At 41.0% G+C, this 16,299-nt stretch overlaps 2 protein-coding genes across 2 annotated transcripts; both read left to right on the top strand.

Moving 5' to 3' along the window:
* Positions 1-1,754: 1,754 nt before the first annotated feature.
* On the top strand, positions 1,755-5,405 carry mgp (matrix Gla protein). The gene is made up of 5 exons (XM_083779851.1): positions 1,755-1,860; positions 3,623-3,714; positions 3,879-3,908; positions 4,156-4,291; positions 4,549-5,405. The coding sequence occupies exons 2-5, from the start codon at positions 3,654-3,656 to the stop codon at positions 4,712-4,714; spliced, it is 393 nt and encodes a 130-aa protein (XP_083635977.1). The 5' UTR covers positions 1,755-1,860; positions 3,623-3,653; the 3' UTR covers positions 4,715-5,405.
* A 4,369-nt stretch (positions 5,406-9,774) lies between these two features.
* Positions 9,775-16,299, top strand: LOC310869854 (osteocalcin-like). The gene is made up of 4 exons (XM_083780816.1): positions 9,775-9,930; positions 11,543-11,596; positions 12,674-12,767; positions 15,925-16,299. The coding sequence occupies exons 1-4, from the start codon at positions 9,870-9,872 to the stop codon at positions 16,025-16,027; spliced, it is 312 nt and encodes a 103-aa protein (XP_083636942.1). The 5' UTR covers positions 9,775-9,869; the 3' UTR covers positions 16,028-16,299.

Genomic DNA, 16,299 nt, shown 5'->3' with positions numbered 1-16,299 from the left:
AAATGTATTTATTTAAAGACGTTTACGATGCGGACAAAGCCAACTCGAGTTGTGACAAATCATGACATTTTGGACCGAACAAATAGTTACAAAGAAGAAAAACAACAACAAAAAAAGTGTTGTACTGCTGTTTTCTTCTTCTTTCTAATTATTTGTTCTGCCCGAAAAATTGTGTTTGTTGTCATGATTTGTCACAACTCGAGTTGGCTTTGTACGAGGCTCAAAAGGTCTTTAAATAAATACTTTTTGAAATGTCTTTGGGGGAAATGAACGGGGAATCATTCCCTGGGCCCTGGCAGGGGGCGGGACTGCAACACTCCATTACAGATTTGTTATTAAACCGTCCGAGGTGCTGTTCTGCATATTACCTATCAAAGTTACTGTGGCATATACAAACAAATGACATGAGAAGTGTAGTGAAATATCCTTAACAAGTATAGATAGATAATAATTATATAAATTCCTCCAAAACATTATATATTTATGCAAACAGCCCCTTGCATTACGTTGACCTCCAGCAAGGGCAAAATGAAAGCCATGTCAAATGATGTCCAACTTGTCACGTCCAGAGAAGACCCAGGACGGCTCAGTGCATGGAAGAAAACCTCCCGCAAGAAAAAATTAAGTAAATAAATAATACGTTTTAATATAGGAAACACAATGTTTCGGTCCAGAGAACTTCGTATTATCTTATGTCGTGTTTGCCATTAAAACTTTCTTTTTGCATTTGAAGGCAGTGTGCAGGGTTTTTTTTATTATCTGAGATAACCTGATCTCCACAGGTCTCCACACGGAAACCCTGTGTTTCCCCTTAAAACTGTATTGTTGCCCTTGAAGATTTTTGCGGCTCTAGCAGTGATTCTCAACCAGTTTAATTTCAAGGACCCCCAGTTTGACATGCATTAGTCTACATTACCCCCATTTAATGACATTTCTATCTCTGGGATCCCCAATTTATATTGTAAAATCAATGTTAATTTAACTCTGAGAGTGCATGGGTCAATTTGGTTCCATTTGTATACATATACACTCTCAGAGTTACAGTCCATTTGGTTCCAAACTATCTTTTAGATGGGGACCCCCTGGAAGTCCCTCAAGGCCCCCTGAGGTTAGTACAGTTCAAAATGATGTGGGGGGGGGGGGGGGGGGGGGGGGGGGGGGGTTTATGGGGAAACATGTAAGGCACTGTACTCGATCCCCTCGTACAGGGCTTAAAGCCAAAAGGAATCCCATGACTGAAAATGCTTTTTTGCAAATCTACACTGATGCCATTAAATGACCCCTATGAAATCCTCAGGACTGAAATCAGTCCCCAGGACTGAGAACTTTAAGCCCTTATGTGCTGCCATTTGCTTGTCAGGCAAGCAATACATCTGTCATGTAGTTGTTATGGTGCAGGTATATACGCATTAGCGTTCGGCTCATATGCCCCATTATTCTTCTCTGTCTCTCTCTGTTTACCCCCTGCCTGTTTTTCTCCGTTCCTGTCTCTTCCCCTCGTCTGTTTTTCATAGAGCGTGTCTAGGTGTGTGTGTGTGTGTGTGTGTGTGTGTGTGTGTGTGTGTGTGTGTGTGTGTGAGTGCGTGCTTGCACACGTGTAGAAGGGTTGGGGAGAGAGTGAGCTAATAGTTTGGTCAGATTGAATGGGTGGAAATGGCTGATAGCAAAAGAAGGGAGGAGAGTGGGCGAGAGCGGAGGATGACAGAGAGAGTTGGGGGGAAAATGGGTGGGTGGGGGTGGGTGGGGGGAAGAGAGGTGAGTATAAAAGCCTTGCAGTGAGGAATTAAGAAATATTCCCTGGGAGAAAATACACAGAGAGATATTTCCAAGACTCTTCACACTGTAATCATCCTCTTTGGGTAAGTACATTCAACGTATACTATATTCTTTATATGTTTATGAACTGACAAATGTTTAGACTATAGGACGTGGTCTCTATAGTCCATTATGATGATCATAGTTATTCCACATTTCAGTCTCCATCAAAACTGCCAAAAGAGACATTTAAGTCTGGGCGTCATAACAAATGACAATACAGAAACAACCCAATCTGCTTTTTTACAGTAGTAGAATCCAACTCCAACTCGCATGAAAAGTCCTTGTTTAACATGTTCTACTGTACACTATTGCTTTTTGTTTCTGACAAAAAAAGTTCAAGTTTAGTTTCAGGCTGACTAAGACTATAATGCTTCCTGTTCCTGCTGGGGCTTTTTCCAGTGAGGTGGGCACATTTTGGTATGGAGATGCTGGGGAGGAGGAGGGGGCGGGGGGGCTGTTGAACCTGTCGTGAACCTGGGACCCCTAGGCTCGGCTCAGACGGGAAATTAAACTCTAGACACTGTCGTCAGCATCCAACCGGAATTCGCACACAAGCTACTTTATCACCCTCTCATTTGCTCACTCTCTTCACTAACACAGATTTCCTTTTGTCCTTTGTAAACCCAATATGGAAGACCTTTTAACGGTGAGAAACCTTGCACCCTGGGCCTTATTAGACTGTAGGCCTAATGTTACTGTGCCGGCAGAGTGCTGAGTGTGTGTCTGCCACGGCTGCCAAGGCGTGCCTGAAGGCAGCGCTGGAGTTATGGGCTTCCTGAGTGCACTGGTGCGTGTGCGCGCACATGTGTGTTCTTTGATGAAAGGTGCTATTGACTGTGGAGAAGGAGGCCTGCTGAAACAGAATCCCATCCAAATCCTACAAACAGAGGGTTTGGCGTGGCAGCTTCTCTGTGGTGATGGCACACAAAATGTGTGTGTGTGAATGCGTGCATGCGTGTGTGTGTGTGTGTGTGTGTGTGTGCGTGCGCATGTGCACGTGAGTGTGCGTACTGATTGATCTCCTATAGACATATGGGACTGCTGTTTGGACAAGTGTCTTACACCTGAAGTCAGAGGATTGGCACGGCAGCTTTTCTGCGGTGATGGCACGTGCGAGTGTATGTGTGTCCGAACATGCATGAATGATGAGTTTGTGTACTTGTGCGCACGTATGGATGCATATTTGCACACTTAACCATATTATACCAGCTGCAACACAACGTGTGCGCCACATGTTTACCACTTGCAGGATACGTTCACTTTTAAATAGAAAGTTGCCCTAGGTGGTGTGTTTGCGCCGTCCCATCTAGAAATATCTCAGTATATCCCCCATATGGCTTTCGGGATGTATGGATGTGCATTGCTGGCCTGGACAGTGATGTGTGTTCAGTGGTGATAACTAATGTGTGACTGAACTCGTGCGACTGGTGCTGCAATGTGCATGGTGACCACAGACACACACACATATAGAAACGCTGCCACTTCTAAACTTCTATCTCTAGTCGCGGCTCTTTTCCTGTCTGCCCACAGACTCATAATCAGACCTCTCTCTGTGGCTGGCTGCCCCAAATACTCTCTCTTCTCTGTCTTTCTGGCACTCTCTCTCTCTCTCCCTGGCTCTAAAGCTCCCTCTGTCTTTCTCTCATTAAATGTAATCCTGCCTCCCTTCTCTCGTTTCTTAGGCTTTGAGACTTTATTAGGGAGATTCATAGCGGGAACAGTCACTGTGTCACCGGGTTGACACCTGCAGGTTTCACTATCGGCTCGACAAATTATATTACCTTTCTCCTTGTCTTTTTTGCAGACGGCGACGGACTGACGGACGAGTGCCAAAGATGAGGAATTTCCTGCAGTGTGTGGCCCTCTGTGCCTTTGTCTCTCTCTGCGTTTGCTATGGTACAGTTCCTCTCGCATTCCTCCCACCTCCCGACCAGTTCCAACATTTCAGTGATCATTTCCCCCACTCAAAGCTGCAATATATAAGTCCTATAGATAGACAAGCCACTCATGCTTCATTCATGCTTATAACCCTAACCCCATTTCATGTTTTTCCCATATAGATTCAAACGAAAGCTCAGAATCCGCTGAAGGTGATTGAAGTGCAACTTCTCATTCATGGAAAAAACATGGCATCCTGGCTAAAAACCCTGCAGTCATATAACTCATAACGCAATATATATATATATATATAGTATATCAGATATACTATTATATTTACACCATTCATTTAACTTCAACCTAGCTTAACATTAACATTCATTTTATGAGTCATGTTGGTGTGCTAGACAGGTATATGTGTCCATTTAAATCCATTAAATGTGTTTCATGTGGCCACAGATGTGTTTGTGAGTCCACACCAAGCAAACTCCTTCATCGCACCACAAAGGGGCAGTGCATACAACCCAGTATACAACCCAGTATACAACCCAGTACCACCCAGAGGGAACTTCTACAGCAGGTTCACCTTCGCAAAGTAAGACACAGACACGCGCGCACGCACGTGCATACAAACCCCTACATTCAGACTATACATGCGTTAGCCTAAACGATACGTATATGAACACAGATGTGGGCACAATTTGTACATGCACGCACACACACACACACACACACACACACACGCAACATCAGTTGAGAATAGTGATGAAAACCAAAGAAATGCAACAAACTGTATTTCGCTATAGGCTACCCCCTCTACTCTTCTGACTGTTATTATACCCCTCTTTCCAGGCCAGTGAAGTCTCCAGCTGAGAGGCGTGCGGAGACATGCGAAGACTACATTCCCTGCCGCCACTATGCTTATCGCCATGGTTACCAGCAGGCCTACCAGAGGTTCTACGGAGCAGCCCAGGTTCCAGTCGTTCACCAGAACCCACATGTGGCCCGCCGCGTCTAAACAACGTCTGCCCCGTGCTGCAAACGTGATGATTATCTCGCGCTCGTTCACTCAACGCACACCACGGCGTAATTTATGTTTTGCTTTGAAGGCCTTTATACCCAGTGGTGGGAAAAAAGTACTCAATTGTTTTACTTAAGTAAAAGTACCAATACTGCAATTTAGAACTACTTTGTTACAAGTATGTTTTCTAGTCAAAATGTAAATCTCCAAACTAACTAGTAATTAAAGTTTTCAAATAATTGTAGTGGAGTAAAAGTACACATTTTGGCTCTGAGATGGAGTAGAAGTATAAGTATTGGAAATACTCAAGTAAAGTACAAATACCTCAACATTGTACTTAAGTATAGTACTTAAGTAAAAGTAGGCCTACTTTCCACCACTGCTTTATACCTAGATACAATGTGACAGCGCCCGAGGAAGCTTTTTTTCTATATAGGCTGAAGGTTTTAACATAATAAAGTGTGCGTGGTATACATACTAGGCCTACTAGACAAATGCAATTTAATCATTTCACAAATATCGAAGCACTGGTGCCACATCACTCATGCATCTAATGTAGAAATATACCATATGCCTCATTTCTTGTGTAACCTAACCTCTGTAGTGACACTTTTCCACTATTATTAATCTTTGCAGTATTTATAAGCTTTGTGTGATCTGTGTGAATAAAGATAATACTGTTTCTCACACTACGCTATTCATTTGTATGGTATCTCTCATTAACTTCTCCAACACTATAGAGCGTCGCAGTCCCTCCCCCTTTCAGAACGACGAGTGACCCAGGAAATGAATCCCAATGCATTTTTCCCATAGGCTTTTCTTAAAGTTTATTTATTTAAAGACGCGGTTACGCCGCGGACAAAGCCAACTCGGATCGTGACAAATCATGACAATGAACACAATGTTTTGGGCAGATCAAATAATTTATAAGAAGAAAAACAAAACAAATAGTGTTGTCTCCTGCCTTAATTTTCTTCTTTCTAAGAAAGAAGAAAAATATTGTGTTCATTGTCATGATTTGTCACGATCCGAGTTGGCTTTGTCCGCGGCGTCACCGTCTTTAAATAAATACTTTAAGAAAAGCCTATAGGGAAAAATACATTGGGATTCATTTCCTGGGCCACTCGTCGTTCTGAAAGGGGGAGGGACTGCGACGCTCTATCTCCAACATGTGCTTTGAGAAGACAATGCATTCTATTCTTGTTTGTTGAAGTTCCCATTGGGTTGGTTGACTGCAGAGGAATCAAGTATTCCAGATTGTTTATATTATAGTTCACTCGATTCCAACAGTGCTCTCCAGTTGTTTTGATTACCGTAATTTCCGGACTATAAGCCGCACCTGAATATAAGCCGCACCAGCCAAATTTAGGGAAAATCCCATATACAAGCCGCACCGGACTATAAGCCGCACCGGACTATAAGCCGCACCGGACTATAAGCCGCACCGGACTATAAGCCGCAGCTACGTTAGCTCAGAGCCTGAGATGGCTCTGCGTTAGCTGTAAAAATCCATAGATTAGCCGCACCGTTGTATAAGCCGCAGGGTTCAAATCATGGGTAAAAAGCCGCGGCTTATAGTCCGGAAATTACGGTAAATCCAGCATCGAATGTCAAGTTCCTACGACCTGGAACAGTAGCGGGCCTAGCGGCTATACGCTACCAAAAGTGACAAATGTACAGTATGTAATGTAAAACACAAACAAGACATGATATGACATCAAGTCATGCATGCATGCATGCATACTATCTTATTTCTTCAATGTTTGTTCCACTTTGAATCTGACATTCCTATATATTAGTCATGTGATAAAGGTTTCAAACATCTTTGAATGGACAATTAAAGTGCATATGAATGATTTGAATAAAATATAGGGACAACTTGAAAGGAAATAAATATAGCCTGCATTGCTGAAAAGACAACGGGTACTACAGCTTGCTAATAGGAATATGACTGTGGTCAGAACTCAGAACACCAATCTGTGTTTACACAGACATCATCTGTACAAAATGGCACATTTGGTACTGTACTTTGGTAAGTACAATTTTGAGGTATTTGTACTTCTTTACTTGAGTATTTACAATTTCCAGTACTTTTACTTCTACTCATAGGAGGCCTTGCTATGTTTCACCTGCAGTTTCAGTTGAAACGGGCCTCCACCCTCAGGGGGGCCTCTGAGCTACGACTGACCGCCAGATTTTGATTAGAAAACATACATTAACCACATACATTAACCCTATTTCGGCCATTTGAAAATAGATGATCTACAAGCTCACAATGTGTCGCGTTGCGAGCTTGTAGATCGGCTATTTTCAATAGACTTTGTACACATTTTGAACTTGTGAAAAGGGACATTCTGCAATATGAGTACTTTTACTTGTAGTACTTTAAGTACATTTTGATGCCGATACTTTTGTACTTTCACTCAAGTACATTTTCAATTCCGTACTTTTACTTGTAACGAAGTAGTTCTAAATTGCAGTATCGGTACTTTTACTTAAGTAAAACAATTGAGTACTTTTTCCACCACTGATCTTTGCACGGTCACAGAAGGGCTACAGTCGTGTTGAATGTAGCTTTTTTTTATATATATGACCACAAGACCCAAACTGTGCACAGTTAAAGTTGTCCTGGGATGAATTCCTGAAGTCTGTCCTACGGACCGAGACGCGGCACCAGCAGCTATAGTGACCCAGACTGTGAAATTACACCCCACGCAATAAAGACCAATCCAACATGTTGGTGTCCAGTCCACAGAGACACCAAGGACAGATGGCAGGAGACACAAATAAAACAAGAATGACCTTACATTTGCTGTGCGGAAGAAACCACCTAACTCCAAAATGTTCATTTTTCAGGGGAAAAAAACAAACAAAAAACAGGAAATCGAATACAGCTTCTAACACATTGAATACAGCTTCATCAAAGTTGGTGTTGTGACTTTATGTATTGCCAATAATTACTTCCATGAGAGAGGTGGTGGAGTTAGTTGTTTTAGCAGATAGTTTGAGGGTGCATTTTACTACTTTTCATTGGTTCAAACACTGATTTATGCAAAAATAATAATAATAATAATAATCAAAATACATAATCAAAAACCTCAAATGGAGTTAGGTGGTTTCCTCCCGACAGCAATGAGACGCAGGAAAAGCATAATTCAATTTCACCACAAAGTATAGCTTCCAAAGTGGTTCACTATATATTGTGCTAAATGTCCCCCTTGAATTAAACCAAATCACAAAAGTTAAGTTAATTTGTGGAAACTGGCTGTTTTGACTGGGATTTAAATTACATACACCGTTATATGTACACTGGCATCATTCAGCATATAGGTGCCAAACCCATTATACCTATGTTTTGATGCCTAAAATATTTATTATGGCACGGCCTATATAACCACAACTCCTTCGTTTGTTCTTAAATGTTGCTTTCTCTTTCTTTAAAGCTAGTAGGAATTCACTGCGGTTTGTAATAAACTACAAGAGCCTCTTATTAAAACCTTGTCACATAATGTGGGACTGTGTGGTTTCGCCTCTTGTTCAATTAGCATCATATGGGTTTTCCCCCAACATGTATTTTGTGGCCAGGATGGAGTGGCGTGTGTTGGCACACTGTGAAACGCTGACCTCTCCAGGTTGGCTGCGGGTATTGCACACACACCCACAAAGCCATTTCATTCAACTTCTTATCCTCTGAAAGGCATTGGGAAATCTGAGAGAAAATGTTACGCCGTAAATTACATTTGATCAAGTGATCAATTCCAATGAATGAATGTGATCATTGCCTATAACACAGGTATGCTGAGCATGTCGCACTCTCATACTGACATTCTCATACTGACGATCTATAAAATTTCATACCCAGTTAGTGGTGGGTCGGTCTGGTGACCCAGTCCAGCCCTGAGCTGAGGTGAAAGTTCAGGTGTGAAAATGTTGTGCAAATCTTTGAATATATATCATTTCAGAGCGAAAGGTTTTTAACTCAAATCTTTGCTTCCGAGGGGTTCATGGAACAACATATTTGTCTCCACCAGGCCGAAGGCATGGGGAGAGAGTATGTTTTGCACTCCGTCCGTCCGTCCGTGTGTCCGTGTGTCCGTCCGTCCGTCCGTCCGTGACAAGCTAATCTCGGCCACCGTTAACCCGGTCGATGCCACATTTTGCACACACACTCCCTGGATGCCAACGATGAACCTCTGCCCCAACATTTCCAGAACGGCCTGTTATAGCGCCACCAGGAGGCCGCTTTGTGCAAAACAAGTTTTTGCACAGTACACCTACAGATTTTGTCCAAAAATCCCGCAAATCGTTACACAGTATCTCCATAGTCATGTGCTCAAGACGGATGTGTCTGATATTTCATATTCCATCCTAATTGGCTTAACATTGGCTTTCAAATTTTGCAGGATTGGCCTGTTTTGAACAAAAAACCTCAAATCATGAACGCAGCATGCAATTTCACGTGAAATCTTTCACGCACTTTCCTACTAGGCTGAGGAATATAGCCCACCCATTTCACATTGCCCTGTTATAGCGCCACCAACAGGTGGATTGTGCATGCGTGCCATCAACACGGATCTGCACCATTTCCCATATTCCATCCTGATTGGCAAAGATTGGAACAAACAAACAAAAAACATGTTTATATTACTCCTAAATATTCCTATCCTCCTGGTGGAGACCTGTGCCCAGAAGGGCACTTTTTCTAGTTTCACATGAAATAGTTTGAGAACCACTGTTATAGAAACATATAGTTTTTTCAGAAAACGGTCTGATCTCAGGTCTAAATGGGTTAACAAAGGCTTTCACTCTGTCTGGCTACTGTTATGAATAGTCAATGGCCATCTAATGACACCTACTTGACACATCTTGTTGTTGCATCTGTTCGATTCCTACAGTAAGGTCACCACTAAGTGTCCTTAATTGCTTGCATACAAGGATGGCCACATGGAATTGTTTTTTATGGATGTGTGTATTTCTGCATCTTTTGTGGGTGTATGATACGCGATGCCCTAACCAATCAAATCCTGAAGCCACGGTGAGGGCCTACATCTATAAACCCAGCAGTGTGTGTCTGTGTGTGACACAAAAAGAAAGAGCCAAGTGCATTAAGTCTCCAGTCCTCGTTGTGAAGACAGTGAAGAAAGAAACCGGAATGATGAAGACCTTGAGCATCCTGGTTCTCTGCGGCCTGGCAGCAGTGTGTCTGACCTCAGGTAAGAACACAGATGCAGACACACTATACACAGAGATTAAAACAGGGTGCATTTTGCATCCCAAAACGCAGTTTATAGTTAAGGGACGCAAAAAACAACGACCTCGAGATCCACTACTGTACTCAGATAATACACGTCAAAAGAAAATCTCAAAAATAAATGTAAGTAGTTTATTTTGCTAGCTTTAGTTATAATAATCATTTCTTCTTCTGTTTTCTACATGAATATAACCACGTTATAACCATGAAAAATGAAATTGGAGATAAATGCTGCAATTTGTAAAAATGGCAAAATATGACTCCCAACGTCGTTGAGGTGGGACTCATAAAATGCCCCTGGGACTCGTCTAAAAAGACCATCCATGCATCCTGTTACTTATTACATTGAAAACCTATTTGTATCACTATAGCCTACTGTATATCCTCTACAGTACACAGTCAAATCAGTGATTTGTGCTCTATATTGTGAGAGTACTCATTGCTATATAGAGTGTTTGCTCAGTAACCATTTTTTCGTGTTTCGGGACATTTTAAGGTCGACCAATTTTATCCAATGAGGATAGAGAACGCATGCAGTCAGGATACAGATTAAACAAGTGGAGTTGTGTGTGATATGACACAAACAGACGAGCACACAGAACTGGAACACTACACACTTTAAGCTGATTTCTCCTGATTGGCAGAAATGTTGTCACCTACCTGAAAAAGTATTTTCTCATCACCATCCTTTTATTTAACTCGCGACCATGATCACGTGGTATGGAGCTCAGATTCATACAAAAGTATACGATGAAAAGTATACAATGCAATACACAATATATACAGTACATAGGCCTACAGACACATCGAAAGGCTTGATCACTATTTGAACAGTGGAAGGACATGTTTCAGAAAAAACACCCAATTTTCCTTTTTTTTTTAAAGAAGGATTTTAGTAATTAATTTAAGGATAGCTGTGTGGATAATTCTGTTTATTAAAGAGCTGGAGAGACAGTTATTGAACAAACACTGTATAGCCATGATTACCGTCAGGATTATAGTGATTTAAACCCTTTAACAAAAACACGTTTTGTTTTAACCAAAAATGATCACTACCTTTAAAACTCAGAGTACACAAATGTAACACATAGATAAATGAACACTGAGGAAGTACAGGCAAACGGGTTGAAAAGGCTGCTTTAACACTAGATTTGAATCATATGGATCATACCTATACCATGCTTTTTAAAACAACACATTTAAAGCTGCAATCTGGAACATTTAATGAATAGGCCTACAATGTTATTTTAACCAATGTGTAACAAACCCGCCGTGGTTGGGTAATGTCGTCTAACTAATAGGCATTTTAGATTTAGATCCCAGTGGAATGGTTGTGGCAGTATTGGTTTAACCAACAAGATTGAATGAATGCTGCTCAATTCATTCAGATTTCAAAAGGAACTTAACCAACAAGATTGAATGAATGCTGCTCAATTCATTCAGATTTCAAAAGAAACTTAAACATCATTTACAGTCATTTTGGCATGAGTGGATTCAATAATTTGGCTTACCTCTCCACAGAGTAAAGTAAATGATTGTGATCTAATATATTAATATTGTCCTGCATTCACCAGATTCCTCTACCTCCGCCGGCTCACAGCCTGCAGGTGACAACCCTGTTCAGGATGGTAAGATAAAGATCATTTCATATAACTTCTGTTTTCTGTACATATTGATATAATATGATCATATCAGTATGACTTAAGTTTGGGTCAAACCTAAATGAACTGAATACTGCAACAAACTCACTATTAAATGCTTTGATGCTATTCACACCATGCAGGTAACAGTTCACAGTGTGAATACAAATGGACCATTTAAAGGTATATTCAGTGATTTCACTTAATTCAAATATCACCTATTTTTTTGTTTTGTTGTGATAATCCTCCCTACTATAGAGTGTGCTGGCCATATAAGGAGTTCCTCCCTGTCCCCAGTTAACCCCTGGGGGTCAAAAAACCTTAGGTTTAGTTTTTGACTCTCTATCCTGATTGGACGAAAGGCTGGGTCCCACAGCCAAAAAACGAAACCTAAGGTTTTTTGAGTGAAATCACTGAATATACCTTTAAATATGAGTCGTGATGATTCTGTTTTTATAATTTGGCAGCACCAAAAAACGGAGGATGTGCGTTAATTCTTCTGTGAATGTTCTTGAATTGTACATCACAAAAGAATGCAACATTATTGTTTTTGGCAGCACATTTAGATTTTAGTCATTAGTCTCTTGAATTGTTTTAATCTAGTTTTAGTCTAATTTTAGTCACCTGGAATGTTTTAGTGTTAGTCTAGTTTTAAATCTACAGTTGATTTAGTCGACTAAAGTGTGCTTTGGCGGTCCTTGATGCCGTCATAATGACAGATTTTACACTAGATCGGCTATTTTCAGCATGCAAGTGTAAAATGACTTATACTGGATCTCTTGTCCAGTGTCCACTAGTCCCTTCCTAACATTTAGTTTTTATTTGTTGACGAAATTGTCAGTATATTTTGTCTTAGTATTAGTCATCATAGCTTAGTTTTCATTCAGTTTCCATTTAGTTTGTCAGTGAAAAAAGGTAGTGGACCAACATTTTTCGACAAAATCAACACTGATTCTGTGAAATAGTTTCTATCAATGATCACTTTATGTAAATATGGTACCAATCAAAACTACAGAGAGCCATTGTATGAATGCAGATGATAAATGATGATACATGTACACCCAGGAGTGTTTGTGGAGAGGGGAGAGGCCGCTACAGTGGTGCGACAGAAGAGAGCTGGAACCGCTCCTGGAGACTTGACACTGACCCAGCTGGAAAGGTGACCTGACCTGCTGTACATTTATGCTGGACTGTTTAGACACGGTTTGCGAAAGGGCCTTTCTGTGTGGAGTTTGCATGATCTCCCCGTGTCCCCTAGGGTAGGTACCCTCACGAAAACATGCAGTAATCCTGGTCTCTAAACTACCTCCCCCTGGCCAGCCGGGGCGCCTTGATGGAGGGGAAAGGAACTGGTCGGAAGAACGTGTTCCTTTCACGCGCTACGCCCGGCCGGGGAAATCCCCCTCTGTCAGGTGAAAAGAAGCAGCTTGGACTCCTCATGCATAGAAGAAAGCATGCGATCAGTCCGCTGCCCCCCCCCCCCCAGTTTGGCAGAGGAAGTGTTGCGCCCAGGATTACATTCGATAATTGACACTGGGTGAAGAAAATGGGTTGCAAAATCGTGGGATAAAAATTATAGAATAATAAACACTAATGTTCAGGCTTTCTCATTACAGAAGCATATAGGAAGTCAATGCAATAATAACCTGTTCATGAGGACAAACACTGATAACATTATACGTATCATTGCTGTCCAAACCACCTAACTCCATTTTTGAGGGTTTTTTTTTTTTTTAGTTTTTCTTCATAAATCAGTGCTATTGAACATAATTTACGTCTATGTATTGGTTTAAAAAAAAGTTAACCAATGGAAAGTAGTACAAAGTGCTTTGGACAAAACCTCTTAAAGGCGCAGTGAAACGGAAATGGTGAACAACATGAAAATGGTGTTTCAACATGAAACACCGGTCTGAAGTTTCTGAACCAATCAGAGCGTCGCATCCCTTCAGGCGATGGGACGGTAGCTAGGGACGGTAGCTATGCTAGGCGCAACAGCGTGTTGTTGTTTGTTTATAAATCATATGGTCGGCCAGCACAACCAGTTTACTGTTATGAGGCTTATTTCTTCCATATAATGTTTTCAGATACATATTCTAGCGTGATGATTAAGTTGAAAGCGAGTAATACACTGTCTGGATGTTATCTGGAATGGAAATAAAAACGGAGTATTCTGTAATCAATAGCAGATGTGATGGACGGACGCGCAAATATGGGAAATTAATATGGGTGAGCTTCATTGTTATTGGCTTTTATCGATGTGTATCTCTACACGTCATCACGCAGCACGTTTTCGTTTTAATAAATAAATAATGCAATCGTTTTTATGGACCTTTGATATAAAAACACACAGAAATGAGAATTTTCACATTTTTTTGGCATCCATTGTTAGGTATGCCCATATAATGACCACGGATATGGTCTAAAAGTGTGAAAAACTTATTTTTCATTTCACTGCACCTTTAACTCCATTGGACCCTCAAACCGTCTGCAATGCAGCTAACTCCACCACCTCTCTCCTAGCTCTCATGCAAGTAATTGACGATATATAAAGTAAACAACACCAACTTGCTGTGTTATATAACGTTTTCTTTCCAGAAACAAAAATATATAAAATTTTCAGTACATTGAAAGTACATTTTGGAGATGGGTGGTTTCTTGTCGACGGCAGAGATTGGTTGTTGTGTTGCTTTCTATAGTCATGGTTCTGCATGAGAGAACTCCAAATATTAGGACAGAATTTCAGGTTGATACACTAAATTCATAGAGATAATATTTCAGTGAAAGAAAATATTACAACTTCAGTATTGCTATCAAGATTATCTGGACATTATTCTCATTACATCCTCCTGACGATACAGTCTGTTATCATCAGTGGCGTGCACAGACATTTAGAGGGGCAACTAGGTGCTCAAGTTGAAAAAAAGGGCACCTTGTGCAGCGCGTGGAACTGGCCGGTTGCCTTAAAGGGACACTTCACCCTTTTTGCAAAACAATATATGTTAATGACGTTTAGAAGCTTTAGAACACTTTCCTGGGGGTATTTATGTGTGTAATATGTGGTTTTAGATATTTTAGATTGTAGCAGTGAGCCTGTTGTCTCTGATGTCATGGACACTGGGCTCACTTCCTTCCTGGACTACATGTTGTCTCAGTAAGACAGCTCTCCCCCTATCCACAAGGAGGAGCAGTGCACCAAAGAATTATGGGAATTGTAGTCCAGGAAGGTAGTGAGACCAGTGTCCATGACATCAGAGACAACAGGCTCACTGCTACAATCAAGAATATCTAAAACCACATATTACACACATAAATACCCCCAGGAAAGTGATCTAAAGCTTCTAAACGTCATTAACATATATTTTTTTGCAAAAAGGGTGAAGTGTCCCTTTAATAGTGTGAGATCTTTAAATGTTGGGGGCCGGGGCATAAATAATATATTATAAGCTTTATCATCAATAAAATGATCATGTCACCATGGTCCACATACTGTACAGTGTACACTGTATATAAAAAAGCACGACCTAGTATCTATTTGTGCACGCCACTGGTTATCAGTATAGGTTAACATCCAGCACGACGCGTTGTGAGCTTGTAGTTCAGCGTTTTTCAACACGTGTAAAATCAGCCATTACGACAGCGTCAAGGCCCGCCAAAATACATTTTAGTCGACTAAATCAACTGCAGATTTGTCGACTAAATCAACTGTAGATGTTGGTCGACTAAAATCTTATGACACTAAGGGCTGTATTTTGCGTACGTCTTAAGTACCAGGTCTTATTCCCTAACTTGAGTAAACTAAAGACCTGGAGGCGTGATCAATGCTCTTTGGCCACTCAGAATAGCCAAATGGCATTTATCACGCCTAGTTTACTCAAGTTAGGGAATAAGACCTGGTACTTAAGACACGCAAAATACAGCCCCTAGTCGACTAAAACTAGACTAACACCAAAACATTCCAGTTTCATTCCAAAGGCTATGACTAAACTAAAATGGCAAATTCGCTGCCAAAAACAACACTGCTACCATCTGGGACATGACACATTAGGGCGACTGTGGCTCAGGAGGTAGAGCAGGTCGTCCAATGATCCATGGGTCGGTGGTTCGAATCCCGGCTCCTCTTGTCTACATGTCAAAGTGTCCTTGGGCAAGACATTGAACCCCAAATTGCTCCCGATGTGCTGGTTGGTAACTTGCATGACTTCCGCCAAAATTGGTTTATGTGTGTGAATGGGTTAATGTAATGCACCTTGTAGATGAAGATAAATGCACCATTTACATTGCTTCTCTCTCTCTCTCTCTCTCTCTCTCTCTCTCAGTCTGAGAGAGGTGTGTGAGGCTAACCTGGGTTGTGAGGACATGATGGATACAGAAGGAATCATCGCTGCCTACACTGCCTACTATGGACCAATCCCTTACTAAATGTCAAACCACTTATGCCAAAATTGATAATGATGATTAGATATGTTCTTTTCATTGAGTCTGTCATCGTTTTATAATGTGCGTTATACAAGCATGCAAATGCAAAGGTTTTCAAATTGTAGGATGCAGTGTAATGTTAAACAAGTGTGAAGGTTATAGATAGACAAAGGAGCGATATGGAGATAAGATGATTATTAGTATTATCTATTTATCTCTATAATGTCTGATATTCTGTAGTGTGTTGAAACTAAATAAATTCAAACAAAACTCTG

The sequence above is a fragment of the Protomyctophum parallelum genome, assembly GCF_964188405.1.
Source record: "Protomyctophum parallelum genome assembly, chromosome: 13".
Classification (NCBI taxonomy): Eukaryota; Metazoa; Chordata; class Actinopteri; order Myctophiformes; family Myctophidae; genus Protomyctophum; species Protomyctophum parallelum.
This window is presented reverse-complemented; position numbering and strand designations above follow the sequence as displayed.